Source organism: Narcine bancroftii, chromosome 4 (assembly GCF_036971445.1).
Source record: "Narcine bancroftii isolate sNarBan1 chromosome 4, sNarBan1.hap1, whole genome shotgun sequence".
NCBI lineage: Eukaryota > Metazoa > Chordata > Chondrichthyes > Torpediniformes > Narcinidae > Narcine > Narcine bancroftii.
The window spans coordinates 249,305,644-249,323,539 of record NC_091472.1 but is presented as its reverse complement, the minus strand read 5'-3'; the positions used below and the strand labels follow the sequence as shown (position 1 = coordinate 249,323,539).

Sequence of the window (17,896 nt, the reverse complement as noted above, 5' to 3'; positions counted from 1 at the left end):
CTTTAGAACTCTTTGTCTTCCAACTAATGAAGGCCAACACATCTTGTGCCTTCTTAGCCACCCTATTAATGTGCACAGCAACCTTGACCCCCCCCCCCCCAAGATCCCTCTGTTCTTCAAACCTTTTAAGAATCATGCCATTGACCATATACTCTACCTTCAAGTTCAGCTTTCCAAAGTGTATTATTTTGCACTTCCCTGGATTGAACTCTATCTGTCACTTCTCTGACCAATTCTGCATCTAGTTGTAACCTATGACAACCTTCTACACCATCAGAACACCTCTAGCCTTTGTATCATCTTCAAACTTACTGACTCACTCCTCCACTTCTTTATCCAAGTCATTTATAACTCCAGAGAACAGATACTACTTGTTTCTGTTGGGAGTTTCTATTTTCGATCCTGTTTGAACTATTTGTGTGGTGTCAGCATTAGCTGGCAGTTGTGTGGAGAACTAAGTTTAAGTTTAGTGTCAATAATTACATATTTCTAGAGTTGTTCAACAGTTGTTTCCTAGTCTGGCAGTCCTGCTTTTTATGCTCCTATACCTTTTCCTTGAAGGTAGTGTCTCAGACTCCAGGCTGGATGGTAAGGGACCTCAATGATTCTGTCATGATGTCAACATGGTTCCATGAAAGACCAATTTTATGTTTGACAAAATTCCTTGAGTTGTTGAAGATGTAATAAGGATAGATGGAGGGGAACTTGTGGTGTTTTTGGACATCTAAAAGACATTTGACAAGATGCACAAAGAATAAAAACTCATGGTATTGGAGGAAGTATTGTTAGTATGGATTGAACTGGAATAAATTGATTTTTGTCAAGTTGGAAGGATGTATCTGAGGATCAGTGATTGGCTCTCGTGTGCTATTTACATATACTAATAACTTAGCAAAGGGGGCAGAATGCAAGTTTTCTCCTGAGACCAAATGAATGGGAAAGCTTATTGTGATAAAGGTTGAAGGGTTATGCAAGGTTTAAAAAGAAAAAAATCAAATTTGTACCTCTGAGTGCAGATACTGTAATATTAGAAGTATTTTAAGTAGAAAATGGTGAATTTTTGAATGTTTGGGATATTGAGAGCTATGGGAATCTGGTATGGAGGAATTTTAGGCCTCTAATAGGATCTAGATTGATGGATGAAAATTTTGCAAATGTTGGAAAATATCAGGGTATGCACTTTGTTAACAGAAATCAAAAGGCCATTTATTATCTAGCATTGTAAGTACAGGGTTCTAGGTGTCATAGAATCACCAAACATGCACACTGGTTCAGCAAGTAGTCTGAAGATAAATGGCACAAAAGGGGTTGAAGTTTAAAATAACAAAGTTTTATTACACTTGTACAGGGTGTTAATGATACCCCACCCAAAAAACTATGCAAAATTTTGGTCCCCTTGCCCAAGATATTGTGGCATGGGATTAGTCCAAAGGTGATTCATCAAGGTAGTTCCTGGGGGGGAAAAAAGATTGCCCTGTTAAAGAGAGGTTAAACAAGTAGTCTCTGCTCTTCAAGGAAAATGAGTGATGATCTTATTGTTACATTTGGTCCCAAGAGGGAATGACAAGATGGATGTTGAGATGTTTTCACTAGTAGAAGACCCTTGAACTAAAGCAAGCACAAAATGTGTGTTTGGTCATTTTAAAAAGTAATTTCATGGAGGGTAAAGAATTTCAAATTTCTGCCTCTGGGTTCTAGAGTCCAGATTATGAGAAGTATTTAAAGTGGAGTGGAAACCGGTGAATCTGTGAAAGATTGGCATATTGAGAGCGATGGATATCTGAAATGAAAAAGGACTTTAGGTCTGGGAAAGATTGTTTATAATCAAGTTGAATGGTGGGGAGGCTAAAGGGGCCAGATCGTCTACCCTTCTTGGTCTTGTGTAAAATATTGCTGGTCATTGCTATACAAAAAGCATAAACCGACTGGAGATTGGATGCAACTGACTTCCACTACTGTCACTGAACTTGGCATATCCTGAGCTGAGGTGCTAGATGAACTTTACATCTAGCCCTTTGGCTTTGCTCCTGTTTTGTGTAGCATAACCTCATTTATTTGAATGGGGTTGCCATTCTTGATTGAAAGGTAAGTGTAGGTAAGTTTTCCATTTATTTTGATTAATCTGAGTAATTTTATTTTATTTCTGTTATTGAGGCATGTTATGAAGTAAACTTGTTTAATGTTTAAATTTTTAAACTAGTTGTCTCTAGTCATTTAAAAAAAAATTTTTAAACCTTTGACACTAGCAATTACCTCAAAATCCTGCCTGAGTTCCAGTTTTGTGCATGAAAATCTCTGCTTTAAATGATCTCCACAACAGTGAAATCTGGAGACTGAGTAAACTCACAGAGCAGTAAAATCCAAGTATTGCTAAGAGAACTTTGCGAGTAATGTGTGGAATAGAGATAGCAGGGCACCATAATGGTTTGTCAACGAGCTAAAAGTAAAGACCATAGTTAAAATTAGTTTTAAAAAAACACATTGCACTACAGTGCAATTTGTGAAATGAACATCAGCAGAAGTACATGATTTTGGTAGAATGTCTTTATTTCCTTGTAAATTGTGTAGACTACTTTTTCATATCTGCTTATTCATGGTAATTTTACTTGCATCAAATAAAAGTAATACCCAAATTATCCTTCAAGTTTAAGATCTCTTTTGTAAGAGGTGAACGCTATTGATTGGAAATATCTCACTAGTGTGTATTTTGCTCTTCATTGTATTTATTGAGCACTTTATTGATAAATTTAATATGAAATCTGTGCATGTAGGAAAGATTTTTTTTGCACTGGTTTACTATATGGATGCATGGTCTGACAGTTTATTAGTTTTTTCAACTAAGTTTTTGATTTTTGGGTACCCAAGTTAATTATTGTAAAGCTTTTGATTTTATTAGAATCTTGCAGTTGAGGTGATTTATCAAATATTAACGGGTAATTGTTTGACACTCACACAAGATGTATAAAATTAAAGAATCTAATCCATGTTGCTTAAAATACCAGCATTCCTGCGGATCAATGGATTATGAAAGTCTCCAGAAAGAGCTTGCACTTAATGGGACTCAGTGGAAAAAGGTACCAACTGAACCAAATGAGGAGGATTCATCCACTACCATTGTATATAGAATGTGAGGTCCTGCTGTAAGAAATGAAAGCAGTTGGACTTTATTCATGTTTTTGCTGCTCTTGAAGATTTCTGGTTTATTCTGAAGTGATTGTATGCACAAGTTTTTCATTTTAGCACTTTGAGTAAGCTGATTTATATTTTGCTTTTATTGTTTTCCTGCAGAGAGTACATTAGTTTGCTCTTATGCTATGCGCTTTCAAGCCAAACATTATTTTGCATGTAGGTCTTTTATTAAATGCCACAATGTACCATCCTCTGCTCCTGCTCAATGCCCAGCTTGGGACTGCCCTCTAATAATCAACATTTGATCATCAGAGACTCGTAATTGAGCCATTCAGCTCACTGCTGGTCATCAAGTACCTGTCTAAACTAATCCTGTCTTTGAGGAGTCAGCCCATCGTCTTCTGTGTCAAGTACTCATCCAATTCTGAAATGTTATGGCATCTACCATAACCATCCCCTTGGTGATCTCCATTACAGACCTACACAGTTACCTTAAAATTCTGTTAGGATTTGGTCATGATTACTTTTGATTTCTCATTTACTATCCTGTTGATTCTTTCAAATACATAATATTTGCAAATCTTTTTGAAAGCTTTTTCTATCATACCACGACTGTCTTAATTCCTCTGTCAGATTTAAATGTGTATTTCTTGAACAAGCTGATTTTTTTCTTTCTCATTTTCACTCTCCCTGTCCTTAATTAGTTGAGAGCACAGACATTAACATCCTCTTAAAATTTGTACCACGACAACTGATTCCATTCTTCCCTGCCCTTATCTTAAGATGAAATGGATTATGTGGATCTTGCTGTCTTAGTTTTGATTCTGCCAGTCTTGCAGTTTGAAAGCGATCACTTCTATTACATCAAGCAAATTTATCCCACTTGCTTTTGATATACGCGCTCAAAGGTGTGTTACATTGGGAGCATTCACTATTGATCTGTGCTTGTTGCAAAGTCTCTTTTCCTCCAGATTTTGGGTGGTATTATTTTTCCTCCAATAGAATTTCCATTCCTACCTTACATAGAATAATACTGTTGTCTGGGGCCTCTGGTAACTGGGAAAAAAAAAATACTTGAAGTGCTGGGGCTACCCTTTCTCAGTAGTGTAAGGTAGAGGCTAAGGAAATCTGGATTCTACCAAGGTCATCATTCCTCAATTGAGCAAATGGGGCTTTATGGCAGTAGTGGTGGAGGGCATTGTTGCATTTGTATATCACATACCTTTGGTTGTAAAGATGACTGAATTGTAGTAGATTACATTGGAATAACCAACATTACTGCATCTGATCTTTGTTGGCTGGATGTTGCTTTGTTGGACATGTGCTTGGCGTGAGGCTATTGAAGTGACAGAAACTGGCTTAGATGAATATTGAGTTTAATATATAGTTTAATCAACAAACACCAAATATGACTGAAATTTAAAAACCATCAGGAACAGTGGTAATATTACAAGCAGTCAACCTAAATTATTGAAACCGTTAGGAAGGGAAAATTCATTTTAATTCTGAGAGTATCATCACTGCAGCTTTGAGATAGTATCTGCATATCAATTCAGTATTATGCTTGAATATTGACTACATGTCATATTAATAGGTGTGCTTTACTGTGTGAGCAAAAATTAAGGATATTAGCCAATAACTTGGAAGGTTTTTTTTTTCTAGCAGTATTAAGATATTATAGGGTCAGCATTTGGAAATCAGCATTAAATATCTGATCAATCCAAATGGATAGAATTCTGATTTTTAGAATTGACAGAATTCATAAATCTTAGAATAGAGCTGCCTGTATACAGATAGGAATATGTTTGTGCTGTATAGGAATTTTGGATGGAATGTTGGTATTGGACTTGTTTTTAAAAATGAGGATAATAAATTACAGGCAGGATTATGGAACTGGATAACACAATTCTGCTTCTTGGATTTTGTCTAACCTTACTTGAGTCATGATTGATTGACAGTTTGATCAAATAGTGCTGTAGACAATATTGTTACTTGGTAGATTACACCAACAATGGTAATAAAGTTGCCGTTAGATTTAAAAATGGAAATATTTGTACTTCAAGTTTTTCTTGTTTAAAAACCTAATATAAATGAATGCAATTGTAGTATTCTGTGGTTAGGATAGAAAAGTAATTGAAATTCTGCTTTCTTGAAATTCTCTCAAACTTGCTATGTACTTAAATGTTAGTATTTTTTTTTCTGCAGGTGAAGGAAGTGATGTAAAAAAGCATCATTTTTATATTTGCAATATTATCTAGTTTACCAAAGACTACAACATCCCCTTGTATTTTGAGCATGTGTAATTGAATTAAAATTTAATCTCACCACATTATATGCAAAGGATGTCAGCACAAATTTGGAATTTCAGGCCTAGGAAATTAGCAGCAAGACTCATTGGAAGGAAGAAATTGGAACATTAATGGTGTATAAACAGGCAATGGATTAGATTTATTTGCAACTGGAAATGCGTGTAATTTAATTTTATTCTATATTCTCACATTCCAGAAAAGTATGTGGTTAAAGTCCCTACTGCGATGTAGTCATTATACTTTTAATTTGTTCCAGTTTAAAACATGCTGCTTGCAACTTTGGTTTTATCCATTTTTACATCAGCATTGTGAATGTGGAACACAAGGTGGTTATCTATTAGTTTTTTGTGTGACCTGAATGTTTGCACTTTCAGCACAAAGTATGTTTTGATATTCATATTTTTCCAAGATCAAAATGCACAATAACTACAAAACAGGTGGTGGGGATGCAGTTGTTAGTTTGCTAACTCATGATGGGCTATTTAATTGGCTATTTAAAGACTAGGATCTGCTGATTAACTTATTTTGTTAAATGAAGTTTAAAACAATGCTGTTATTATAGAAAATATTGAAAGAATTAAAGATGTGAAATGTGAATGCTATCAATTTTGTATCTTGTTAGGTTTTTAATGTTTTAAGCTATCTTTGTTTTGACTTTTTGTATTTTACTTCACAGCAATAACCATTTATTTTACATTTGCTTTCTACAATACTTTGCATTTATTTTGTATTTAAATAAAGCTGTTTTATATCACACATTTGTTGCTGTGTATATATTTGCTGTCAACTTGCTTGAAATGATTAATTATAATCTGAATCTAAGCAGTAGGAACTGAGATGTTTACCATGGCAAGACATGGTAAAGGTGAAAAATTCCCATTGTAGAGAACCAAAGATAACAATCTTCTTGGGGAGTGAATTTGTTTGCAAGATTTGAAAGAAAATGGGTTTGCCAGTGAAATTCTGTGCCAAAACATAGTGTAGTCATAATAATTGTGTATTGAACTCCTTTTTATTAGGTACTCATTTAAGTGCACAAGCATTTATAATGATTAAAATTGGTGATAAAGAGCTAGGGTTAAGACTCCCCAATAAAATCTCATTTCCACACAGGGAATAGTGTGTGCAAGTGCCTTCAATTTCACTTCAAGTGTTTTCATTTTTTGAGATTTTCATACTTGCCAGGACAAATTTGCCCTAATGAGTAGTAAATTGTAATATAACATCAAAATCAATTTTTTTGATATCTCCCAATTTATCCAAGAAACTATACTTGCTATATGCTCTTGAAAGAGAGTTTTGACATTTGTCATGAATGAAGTGCATTAAAGGTCCATTTACACGAGACCTCCATTTATAGCTAAAGCACTACATTTCACGCTACATGCTCAGTTCACTGTATGGTGGCATGAGGCTTCACCTTTCTTGCCTCTTTAAACTTTTTACTGTAACCAGAATTATTATGGGTGCATCCAAAACTTATTTTCATGAATAAGGCAGCCCACTCTCCTACAAAAACACATGCAATGGCTCATCATCTAAGCTTTGTGGGAGCTGTGCTCAAGGACAATGTTTAGCTCATTTGCTAAACTTTCAGAAACAATGCTACATAAGCATTGCTTCTACAAGTCTTCGATAACCTCAGCGTCTCATGTCTGCACTGTTTTCAGCCACTTAACTTTTCATCGTCTGGATCAATGAAAGAGATATATATTGACTGCTCTCTCCTCTGAAAATCCAGATTTCCTCTACTCCAGTGTACAAGATCAAGAAAACGTGGCATTTGTACTTACTATCATTGTAAATGTTCCTTCAATGCAGACATTTAGATGCTGCATTTGACCGCTCTCTTGATGCAAAAATATTTCTTAGGAAAGTGGACTTGACTGACATTTGACCATCAGAGGACCTTTCTAATTAATTCTAGATCTGCTGGTGACTTGCTTTGCTCATTATCCATTCAAGGGTGAATATGGGCTGGGAGCCACACAGGAAGATTGGTGGATTTTGCACTTTCTCTTGCTCATGGCTGAACACTCACAGCTGCAAAGCCACTTGATGGGTAATTCTGCTGCCAGGAGCTTGGAGGAACTAGGATGGGCTAGTTAGTTTTGTTGTCTTCACCTCTGAAGCCTGACATTTTTAAATAGCTTGGGTATCTTGCACTGGTTTGCTATCAAGTATGATTTGGTCATCAGCCCTTCTCTGGTCAGTTGAGTAAATTGAGAACTAAGAAAAAGATAGAGTTACAAGGAAATAGGAAAAGGTTTCAACTGCATGCTTGTATGTGATAATTTGACAAGTTATCTTATTACATCTGAGAGGCACGAGAGTGCTACAATTTGCTAATTTTTAACTTGCAATACCTCAAGCTCTTCACATTGATATCAATTTTAGCACCCTGTTGAGGATTTCCTAGCTCGTAGAGACTTGACTGGAACAGTCTTTACAGAATTCTTCAATCTTGTGCTCCAACTAATTACAATGAACCACAAAAAGTACCTCTGAATTGCATGAAAATGTATAATGAGAATTGTATAAGAGACTATGACAAGCATGGGATTTACTTGTTTATATCTGTGGTCCAAATTTGTACTACACATTGATTTGGCTGAAATTTATTTGTGCTGCTCTTATACTTGGGACAAGAAAATGCATTCAAGCTGGAACTGTGGGATGAACTTTCTGGATAATGGTCAATGGGTAATGTAACTTTGCTTGGAAAAGGCCATTTAATAATTAGAATTTTATTTGATGGGGATGGGGGAGATTGGTCCAAATGCATGAGGAAACTAACTGACACACAGTGCAGATTGGAGTGGAGTAAAATTCTGGAACTGAGAATCTTGGTTGTTTGTGTAGACTAGTGTACTATGTGAATTATTGCCCATGTATGCTGTGCAGTACTACCTTCAGTTGTCTTGATTTTTTTTTCTCCCTAAAGTAATGAAAGCAGCATTGAAATAATTATTTAGTTCAACTGTTTATGATAAATATAACACACATCCATCATTGATCCAAACCATCATATCTGTAGCTGATTGCCTTTAATGGTTTTCTGAATTTTCCATTGTATTCTGGGACATGATTTGCTAAATAGTGCTATCACTCCAAACATAAAGGAATCAGATCTAAGCATTCATGGCATGATTAGCAACATAGCAGATGACGCTAGAGTGTTTTAAAGTGTGAAATTGGTTGCCGAAGTTTGAAGCAAGACCTTGTTTGGTTGGGCAGGTGGGTAGAAGAATGGTTGATGGAATTCATACTGAGAAATGTGAGGTTTTGCATTTTGGGAGGTCTAACTTGGGTAGGCCTGACACTGAACGGTAGGAATCTCGGCAGTGTTGTTGAGCAGAGGGATCTTGGAGTGCAGGTACGTAGAATCTTTAAAGTAGCATCATGGGTAGAAAGGGTGGTCAAACAGGCTTTCAGTGCATTGGCCTCCAGCAAAGTATTGAATATAGAATTTGGGAGATCATGTTGTAGTTTACAAGACATTGGTGAGGCCCCAATAGGAAAATTACATTCAATTTAGGTCACCGTGATGAAGGAAAAATGTCAAGCTGAAGAGGGTTCAGAAGATTTACATTGGCAGGACTTGGGGGGAGAGGGCGTCCTGAGCTATCGGGAGAGGCAGAGCAGGCTAGGGCTTTATTCCTTGACATGCAGGGGGATGAGGGGTGATCTCAGAGATGTACAAAATCATGAGAGGAATTGATTGAACAGTCTTTTGCCCAGTGTGGGGTGGGGGGGGGGGGGGGGTGGGGGAGATCAGTAATCGGATGACATGGACTCCACATGAGGGGGGAGAAATTTAACAGGAGGCTGATGGGAAACTTTTTTTACACAGAGGGTGATTGAGACAGGTACTATGACCATGTTTAAGAAATAAATTGGGACAGATACAAGGATATGGGATGACTTTAAAGGAATGCAGGCAGGTGAGATGAATGTCAGTGGGACCTTTAGGCCATGTTTGGCAAGTTAGGCCCAAGGGCCTGTTTCCACTTTCAATTACTCTGACTCTTGAAATGAAGCATTTGCTAAAGATTTAGGGAAAGTACAAGGGATATTTTTTTAAATTCTTCTGTTGAAAGTGATAATTGTGCAAGGCCTTAGGAATTATTGATGGGAAAGGTCATGAAGCGAGAGGTTTTATACAAAACTAAGGGGGGGGGGGGGAGGAATGTAGATTAATTGGGTGGCACAGATTCATAGGCCGAAATGGCCTGTTACAGTGGTGCATGACTCAATTTAAATACCAGATTCATTGCCATAGGTGCTGCCCTGTGGTTATGATGTAAATTGTTGAACTATTTTTGTCAGAAAGCTGTAGAGTGATTAAATTGGAATGGGGAAGTAGTAATCCTCAAATCCAAGGTTCATTGAAAGAGTTAGGAATTTGAAGGTGGAGAATTGAATGTTATCAAACAATTTTTGGCAATCTTTTCAGAAATTAATTAGTGCAAAATTATGGATATTTTGATTAAGGATTTTGCCTTGCATTATTGATATGCCAGTTAAAAACAAGTTTTTTTTCATATAGGCATTTTGTTAAACAAATGTAGTTTGACTTGTTTACATCAGTATATCTATGAAGTAGTTAATTAGCCAGTGATGCATTTCCATTGAAGCAAAAACGACCATTGAGTGTTTGTGGTAGAATCAGAATTTATAGTCATGAACAAGTCATAAAATTTGTTGTTCTGCAGCAGCTTCATCATAGTGTAAACATTCATATTATAACCATCTTACAATAGTACAAGTGAAATAAATATAATTGTGCATGAAAAGTAATGCAGTGTCTTTGGTTCATTGATTATTCAGGAATCTGATGGCAGCAGGGAAGAAGCTGTCCTTGTGCTGCTGAGTGCACATCTTCAGGCTGCTACCGATGGTAGCAGAGTGAAGAGGGTGTGGCCTGGGTGGTGGGGGTCCTTGAGGATAGAGGTTGCTTTTTTAAGGCACTGCCTCATGTAGATGCTTTTGAAGGAGTGAAGTCTAGTCTCTGTGCTGTCACAGGCCGAGTTAACAACCCTCTGGAGTTTATTCTTGTGCTGAGAGTTGGCGCCTCTACAAGCCTGAATGCTCTCATCGGTACACCGGTAGGAGTTTTCGGTGACATATCAAACTGCCTCAGGCACCTCACAAAGTATAGCCACTGGCAAGCCGCCTTTGTGAGGCTCCAGGACAGATCCTCAGAGATGTTCATACCCAGGAATTTGAAGTTCTTAACCCTCTACTACTGAGCTCTCGATTGAAGATTGGTTCGTGTTCCTCTGACTTCCTTCTGAAGTCCACAATCGTCTCCTTGGTTTTGCTGACGTTGAGTGCAAGGTTGTTGTTACCATTCAATGAGCTGATCTATCTCCCTCCTGTACTCTTCCTCATTGCCGTTTGTGATTCTGCCGACAACTGGGGTGTTATCAGCAAACTTGTAGATAGCATTGGAATTGTGCCTGGCCACACAGACATGGGTGTATAACAAGTAGAGCAGTGGGCTAAGCACGCATCCTTGGGGTGCACCTGTGTTGGTAATCGGTGAGGACAAGATGTTTCCAATTCATACTGACTGTGATCTTCCAATGAGGAAGTTACGGATCTAGTTGCAGAGGGGGTTACAAAGCACTAGAGTTTGTAGCTTCTTGACCAACACTAAGGGGATAATGGTATTGAAGGCCGAGCTGTAGTCGATGAAGAGCAGCATATATATATGAATTGCTGTTTTTAAGGTGATCCAGAGCTGCTGTGGAGTGATTGTGATGGTAGGCAAATTTCAGTGGGTCCAGAACTTTGCTTAGGTACATGTTAATTCTGGCCATGAACAGACTTTCAAAGCATTTCTTCTCAGTAGAAGTTAGTGCACTGGGTGGTAGTCGTTGAGGCAGCTCACTTTTCTTGGGTACCGGGATGACTGATGCCCTTATGAAGCAGGTGGGAACCTCTTGACTTCAGCAATGAGAGGTTGAAAATGTCCGTAAATACGTCGGCTAGGTGGGTGCAGATTTTAAGTACCCTGCCTGGTACGCCATTAGGGCCTGAAGCCTTGCAAGGGTTCATCCAGAATTCCCTGAATAGCAATAATTAGGAGATACATTAGTACAATGTAAGCTTTTTACTGCACAATTTGATGTTTGTTTAAAAAAAAAACTTAAAAGCATCTGTTAGGATTTTTTTCTGAATTCTGCTTTTAAACAGAAAAATGGTTTATTACAATTACATATTCAACTTTTTTCCTTCAAAGTTCTAGTCAGCTAAATATCCAGTAAGTAGAGCTGTAGTTTGGTTAGTGTTAATCTAAAGGTAGCTACCTCAGGGACGGTAGCAGATTTGTGTTGTAAAATTCAGATGTGAATTTGTGGCCTTGATACTTTCTATGTAGGAGATCAGGCAAGGAATCACAGACCAGGAAGATGGAATGAATTTTTTCATGTTTTGTATGACTGTGGTCAGCTATCTCATTAATAATGCTGACAGCAGTTTTGGGGCAAGTCTTTGCCCAAATTCAGATGAATAGTGAGCGTTACATGAATTAAAGCAAGTGGATTGTCCTAGCTTGAGTTGCAATGGGTCACTTGTAACTTTAAAAAAACAAAATAGAATTCCATTTTTGGTCATTTAGCTGCAACTTCTACAAAGCATCCTACTTGAACAGCAGCATCTCAAAAATGTGATCCTTCCATGAAGGATGAGATATGGATGAATGAGAGATCCATCATGTATTGAATTTTCTTAGTTACACACATCTCCACTTTGGGGGGGGGGGGGGAGGAAATTATTGTTTTTCCTTCATCATAATTTAGAATTTAAATCCTGGAACTGCCTGTCTGCTGGCACAATGGACATGTCTCCATTAGAAGACTGCAGCAGTTCAAGATGGCTTTGCATTTTCTCATGGATATTTTTGGGATGTGCAACAAGCCTTGTTAATGTTGCCATGTCCTGGGAAAGAAATTAATGTATTTTGAAGACTTTTCTCAGCTGACATTCAAAATAACCTACAGATGCTAACTTTAATGAAACCTGCTTCTCATTTTGTATCTATTGGTGTTGGGGGGGGGGGGGGTGCCAATGGTGCGATTTATATTTAAAAAAAATTGCATTAGAGTAATGTATTCAAAGGGCAGTTGATCAATTGGTCTGGAAAGTCTATAGCCCAAATGAGATAAAGATTACAGCTAATGGAGACAAGATTGTCTTGGGGGAAAAAAAATTGAAGTTTAATGGTCAATATTATGACAAGTGCAGAACATAGTCTTCTTTGGGATTAGATCACTCATTCAAGTCTTCACTTGAGGCTTCTATATTAAACAATCTTGAATATCAATACATATTGGGGTTCAATGCTGACTTCACAAAGGGCAGTTGAGGATGGGCAATAAATACTACCAAAGTGCACATTCTATGAGAATGAAACTAAGATAATACTACAGATGATATTTGGATTAGTTCATGATTTAAAAAAAACGTTATGTATTGAGAGAAAGGACAGGAAATTCCAAGAAATCTGAAGAGATTTGGCATGTTGTCAAATATGCTCTCAAATTTCAACAATGTATCTCTGGATCACATGCATCACAGCATGGTTTGGTGTGCCCAGGAATGCAGAAGGCGGTAGAAGTTAGTAATTGGTCACCAAGTCCACCACAGGCTCCACTCTATGAGCTACTGCCTCAAGAAGGAAGACAACATCATAAAGGATCGCCATCATTCCTGGTCTCAAGGTTTTCATTGCTACCTTCGAACAGAAGTTCAGCATCTCAAGATTCAAGAACAGGTTTTTCTTTCCTACAACGATCATGGTCTTGAATCTCACCTAACTACCCTAACCATATATTACTCCAAAAGTACAAAAAGACCTGACTGCAAGATTGAAACACCACTTTATTTTCCCTTGCATTAACTGAAACAGAATTTTTTTTATTATCTATCTCTCCATATGGTAATTTAACACAAACAATTCCAATAGTGTCTTTTTACAAAATCAAAGTAACTGTTTGGCTGCAGCAAGTAAGAATTTCAGTGCATATGTACATTGGTTTATTGTTTTATTATAAACAAGTACAATCATCAAGGTGTCAGCCATTTGATGAGCTGGTATACATTCCTTATCGTGCTGTGAAAAAGGGAGAAATGTAAAATAATGAAGGAAATAAATATAAGTTGGCAATAAAAAGAATAAATCCAGATTTGTGCACGGCAAGAGAAGCATTTTTATGATGGCCCAGTCCTCAAGAATTCACAAGGGATGACATAGTTAGTGTAGTGGTTAGCACCACGCTATTACAACTCCACCAACCTTGGTTTCAATCTGCCTCTATCTGGAAGATGTTTGTATGTTCTCTCGTTGTCCATATGGGTTTCCTTCAGGTGTTCCCATTTTTTCCTCCCTCGTTCCAAAGATGTACGACGTTGGGGTATATTTGGGCAATACAGACTTGTGGGCCAGAAGGGCCTTTTACAATGCTGCATCTCTAAATTTAAAAGGCATAATGTTGAGTAGAGATTGGGGACAATTGTATTATTTAAAAAAAAAAGCAATCACAGTAGCAGTTTGATGGTGCCTTTGTGTTAGCGAGGAGTTGTGGAAAGTAAATGAGGAAAAATGATATACGGCTGTGAAATTAAAACATTAAAGGAGAGATATTTTGGAGATTAATGGCCAAAGTAGAGCAAAATATCTTGCGTGGAAGCAAGATGTACGGAATTTTGTGAGATTGATAAATGTGGATAAGGATGAAGTGGAATCTATAGAACCAGGAATATGCTGAATATTTAGTAACAAAACTTTGAGGAATGTTATTTAAGAACTTAATTTTTAAAAAATGGTAAAATACTCTATTCACTGTATTTAATCCAAAGGAAATTAAAGCTGTGTATCAAGCCCTTGTGAGCTGAGTCATACAAGCTACTGGAAGGAACAGAATTGTAATGTGTCCTTCCATTTTTGCTGATTAAAGACAGTGTCCCAATGCAAGAACCTACATGTTAATGCAGGTGAAAAGAAATGTAAAATTGTGGGGTGAAACTTCAACATCTGGAACTGATTGCATCAGTGGATTTCGAACAGTAGATTTATTGTACCCTGTATTTTAAATTGGTAGATTAATGGAAGCAGCTCATAAATTGATTCCATTGCCATTTTGACAATTGGAATACTACAGATTTCTAGAGTCTATGCTGAACATCGTGCCCTCCTACTTTAGCCACGCTTGTCTGCGTTAAGCCCACACCCTCCCAAGCCCTTCCTATCCAGGATAACAAGGGAAATCAAGAAGTCAGCAGATGCTGGAAAACTGGAGACACTGTGCAGGAAATCTGTGTAGGAAAGACTGATTCAGTAGTAATTCAAGTACTTTCCAAAGGATTTTGACTGCTACTGTGATACTACAAAGAAAAATAGACCTAATGGTACATGAAGACAGGTTTAAGAATTCGTTAAAAGAAGGCTACAAAAATAAATTGAGATGAGGGAACTCCCACGGTGAGCATGGAATTTGGTGCTCTTCATGTTCACCAAATATGTAAATAATTAACAGCCATATTTTTGTGTCTCTGTTAGCCCTTTTGAAGAAATGTTTTCCCCACTGCTACAGTGCCATTCCAAGTATTTAGTTAATTCCTTTCTGAAATTAAATATTCTTTATTTTTATAGGTGTATTTAAATCAGGTGAAATCTTGACAATTGTAAAAGTTTGTCTCTTTACTGTACTTGGATGGAAAGCACCTGATACTATTCACGATGAGGAATCAGGCTGAACTATGCCAAAAAGTGGGTGAATGCAGCCTCTTTCAATTTAATTTTGGCAAAAAAATCTATTTCTATTTACTCTTCATGATTTGGCATTAAAGCTTTTTTTAAAAATTGAAGTCTGGCTATGGATTGAATGTAGATGCTATATTTAGGCCAAAATGTGGCCTGTTTGTGTGCTATATGATTCACATTTTTTTCAGAAGTATTTGTATTCTTAAAAAAAATTTGGAAATTTAGAGTGGAACGTACTTTTTTTTAAAATCTAAAGTATCTAGAAAGGAAATTGGGAGCAATGAGTAGATTCACACACTCTAAACTTTAGTTGCCAACCTGCTATTTATAGCTGAATAACTTTATTTGTTTAATGCTAAGTTTCCTTTTTTGGTAGCCCAGTACATGATGTGGAAATCTGGTATGATGACAGGAACTATTCAGAACTGGAGCAAAGAACAAACTGCTGGCGGATCTCAGCAGGTCAGGCAGCATCTTTGGAGGGAAATGGACAGTCAGCATTTCGAGTCCAGATGAAAAGGCTTAACTTTAAGAGTAGAGGGGAGATAGCCAGTGTAAAGAAGTGAGGGGTGGGTTGTCAGATGGAGGCTGGTACAGGAAGAAAGGCCGCAGATAGTGTCAGAGGTTGGGAGGTGATGTGAAGACAATGAAGGTGAACCAAATAAGAGAAAAATGATGGTCAAATGGGAATAGTGGGCAAGGGGATAGGAGGCCTGGTTGGAGAAGTAATGGGCAGAAGGGGTAGGGGTGGAGGAGAAAGAAACTGGGAAATGGGGTCTGGGAGGGTGTTCGGAGGTTGGGGTGGGGGGAGGGAACTGAAACTGCCTGCATTGATTCTTTTGTTTCTTTCCCTTATTTTTGTCTGGCCTCTCCAAATCAACTTCCTATGTCCATCATCATTCAGCTCCCCCTTATTCACCACCCCCCCTCTGGCCCCTTTTCAACCTTGTTTTCATTATGCCAGCACTCTCTCCTCCTCATTGCCTTGATGAAGGGTTCTGGCCTGAAATGTTGACCATTCTTTTTCTCTCACTGATGCTGCTCAACCTGCAAGGATCCTCCTGTTGATAGTGTTGCTCTGGATTCAGGCATTGCAGTCTTGTATTTCTCCAGTGGATCAGAAGGTTCTTGTGCAACTCCAACCAGAATCAATGGTTAGACACCGGAATGAGGAACATTGAGCGTTTAGGCACACATGAAGTAAGGCAATATGTGGGCGCTATCTGTGCCCAAGGTGAGCAATTTAAAAAGTAGGAGAGAAAACAAATCTTTGTTCGGGCCATTAGTGTTTCATGGATTTACTGAATTCCATGTTTTACATATTTGAATAAAGAGGCGACACTATTTAATGATCATGAAAAGTGACTACAATTCCATTGAGTCTGTTTAATCTGTCTATATGAATTCTTCACGTGCCTCTCTTTGACATCATGGCCTGATAGGCTGAAACATCTGTGGAAATGCTTAGCAAAGGAGAACAAAGCCTTTGTTGTCTGCTGAATGATCCATGGTCAAACTCATTTTCATTGAATGACTTGTTTTCACCCCTAGTTTGTCACACTTGACATAATCTGCTGGTGAAGCAGATGGCTGAAGAACATTTGCAGCACTTAAGGGAAAAAAAACACTTAGAATGTTGCCACTTGTAACCACCCATGAGTGATTAATTTGCTATTGTTCATGCTAAAATGTAGCTTTGACACCTTATTTTCTGCTTGGATTTTGGAATGATTGGTTATTAGACCAAATGTAGATGAATCTGCATTTATTAAAATTGCAACTGATAGACCGATAGTAATCATCCTCTAGATGTAATTTATTTTCCTTTATGGACTCATTACAAATGATAAAAGTATGAATTTAGTTAAATCTGCAGCAATATTGCACTGTTCACACATTTTGATTTGAAATCCTCGAATTGTATTATCTAAAATATCATATTGTAACCCTTTCCAGTTCATTCACAATGTCCCCCAGCAAATCATCTCTTGAATGTTTGGATGTGTTATTGTAGGGAATGCAATTTAGATGCATCAGTGGTTGAGCCCTGGTTACTTCCACTATTCTTAAGAATGATTTCTTTATCAGATTGTTGTGGATTAAATAAACAAAATCCTTGTGCTCAAGTCATTCCCAAAAGGAAATCCACCAAGTTAAATTTATTGGCATTGGCTCCACAAACTGACAATAAAATAAACTGATTTAAAATGAGCTTTTCTAAGACCAGTGAGTCGTTGGATTTTTTGTGCTTTTGCAAGCAATGCATTTCCAAGGCAGCTCTGAAATTGGTCTTGTTGGCCATGTCAGTACCTCCCTTGCTAAAGATGCTTTTTCTCCCATATTGAAGGCTATATTTCCAGTTGTTATCTGTACTTAACTCAAAGGACCAGAGGAATGGAAAACTGGGCTAGGGAAAAATCATCTGATGAAGGTGTAGGTGTGGTTCATAGCAATATTATGGTGTCTGTAAAATGAAGAATACAGATTAAGGCTAGTAAATTATTGGTCAGACTGTTCCTGATATATCTAACAAATCTTAGAGAGAGAGATTGGCATAGTTGTCTGTGGGAATTATTGAAGAAATGCTAGGTTGGCTAGGCAAGGGTTTGAAAAGGAATTGGAACTCTGCTAGCAGATCAAGAAATGTTGGGACTTGTATATTGTAGTTCTACCTTGGAGCAAAAGGTTT

The 17,896-nt window shown here is 37.5% G+C and overlaps 1 protein-coding gene across 6 annotated transcripts in view; it reads left to right on the top strand.

The window, feature by feature from the left end:
- Positions 1-17,896, top strand: part of LOC138761833 (glutaminase kidney isoform, mitochondrial-like) — an 82,277-nt gene that overhangs the window by 54,516 nt on the left and 9,865 nt on the right. Inside the window, exon 16 of one of the 6 annotated variants that reach the window (XM_069934645.1) lies at positions 15,584-15,664. The exons of 4 other annotated variants lie outside the window; for them this stretch is intronic. In XM_069934645.1, coding sequence (XP_069790746.1) covers positions 15,584-15,595 — 12 coding nt within the window. In that variant the 3' untranslated portion in view covers positions 15,596-15,664. Of the gene's footprint in view, positions 1-3,002; positions 6,195-15,583; positions 15,665-17,896 lie in introns of those variants that run through there. One more of the 6 variants, XM_069934644.1, reaches the window with a different exon arrangement.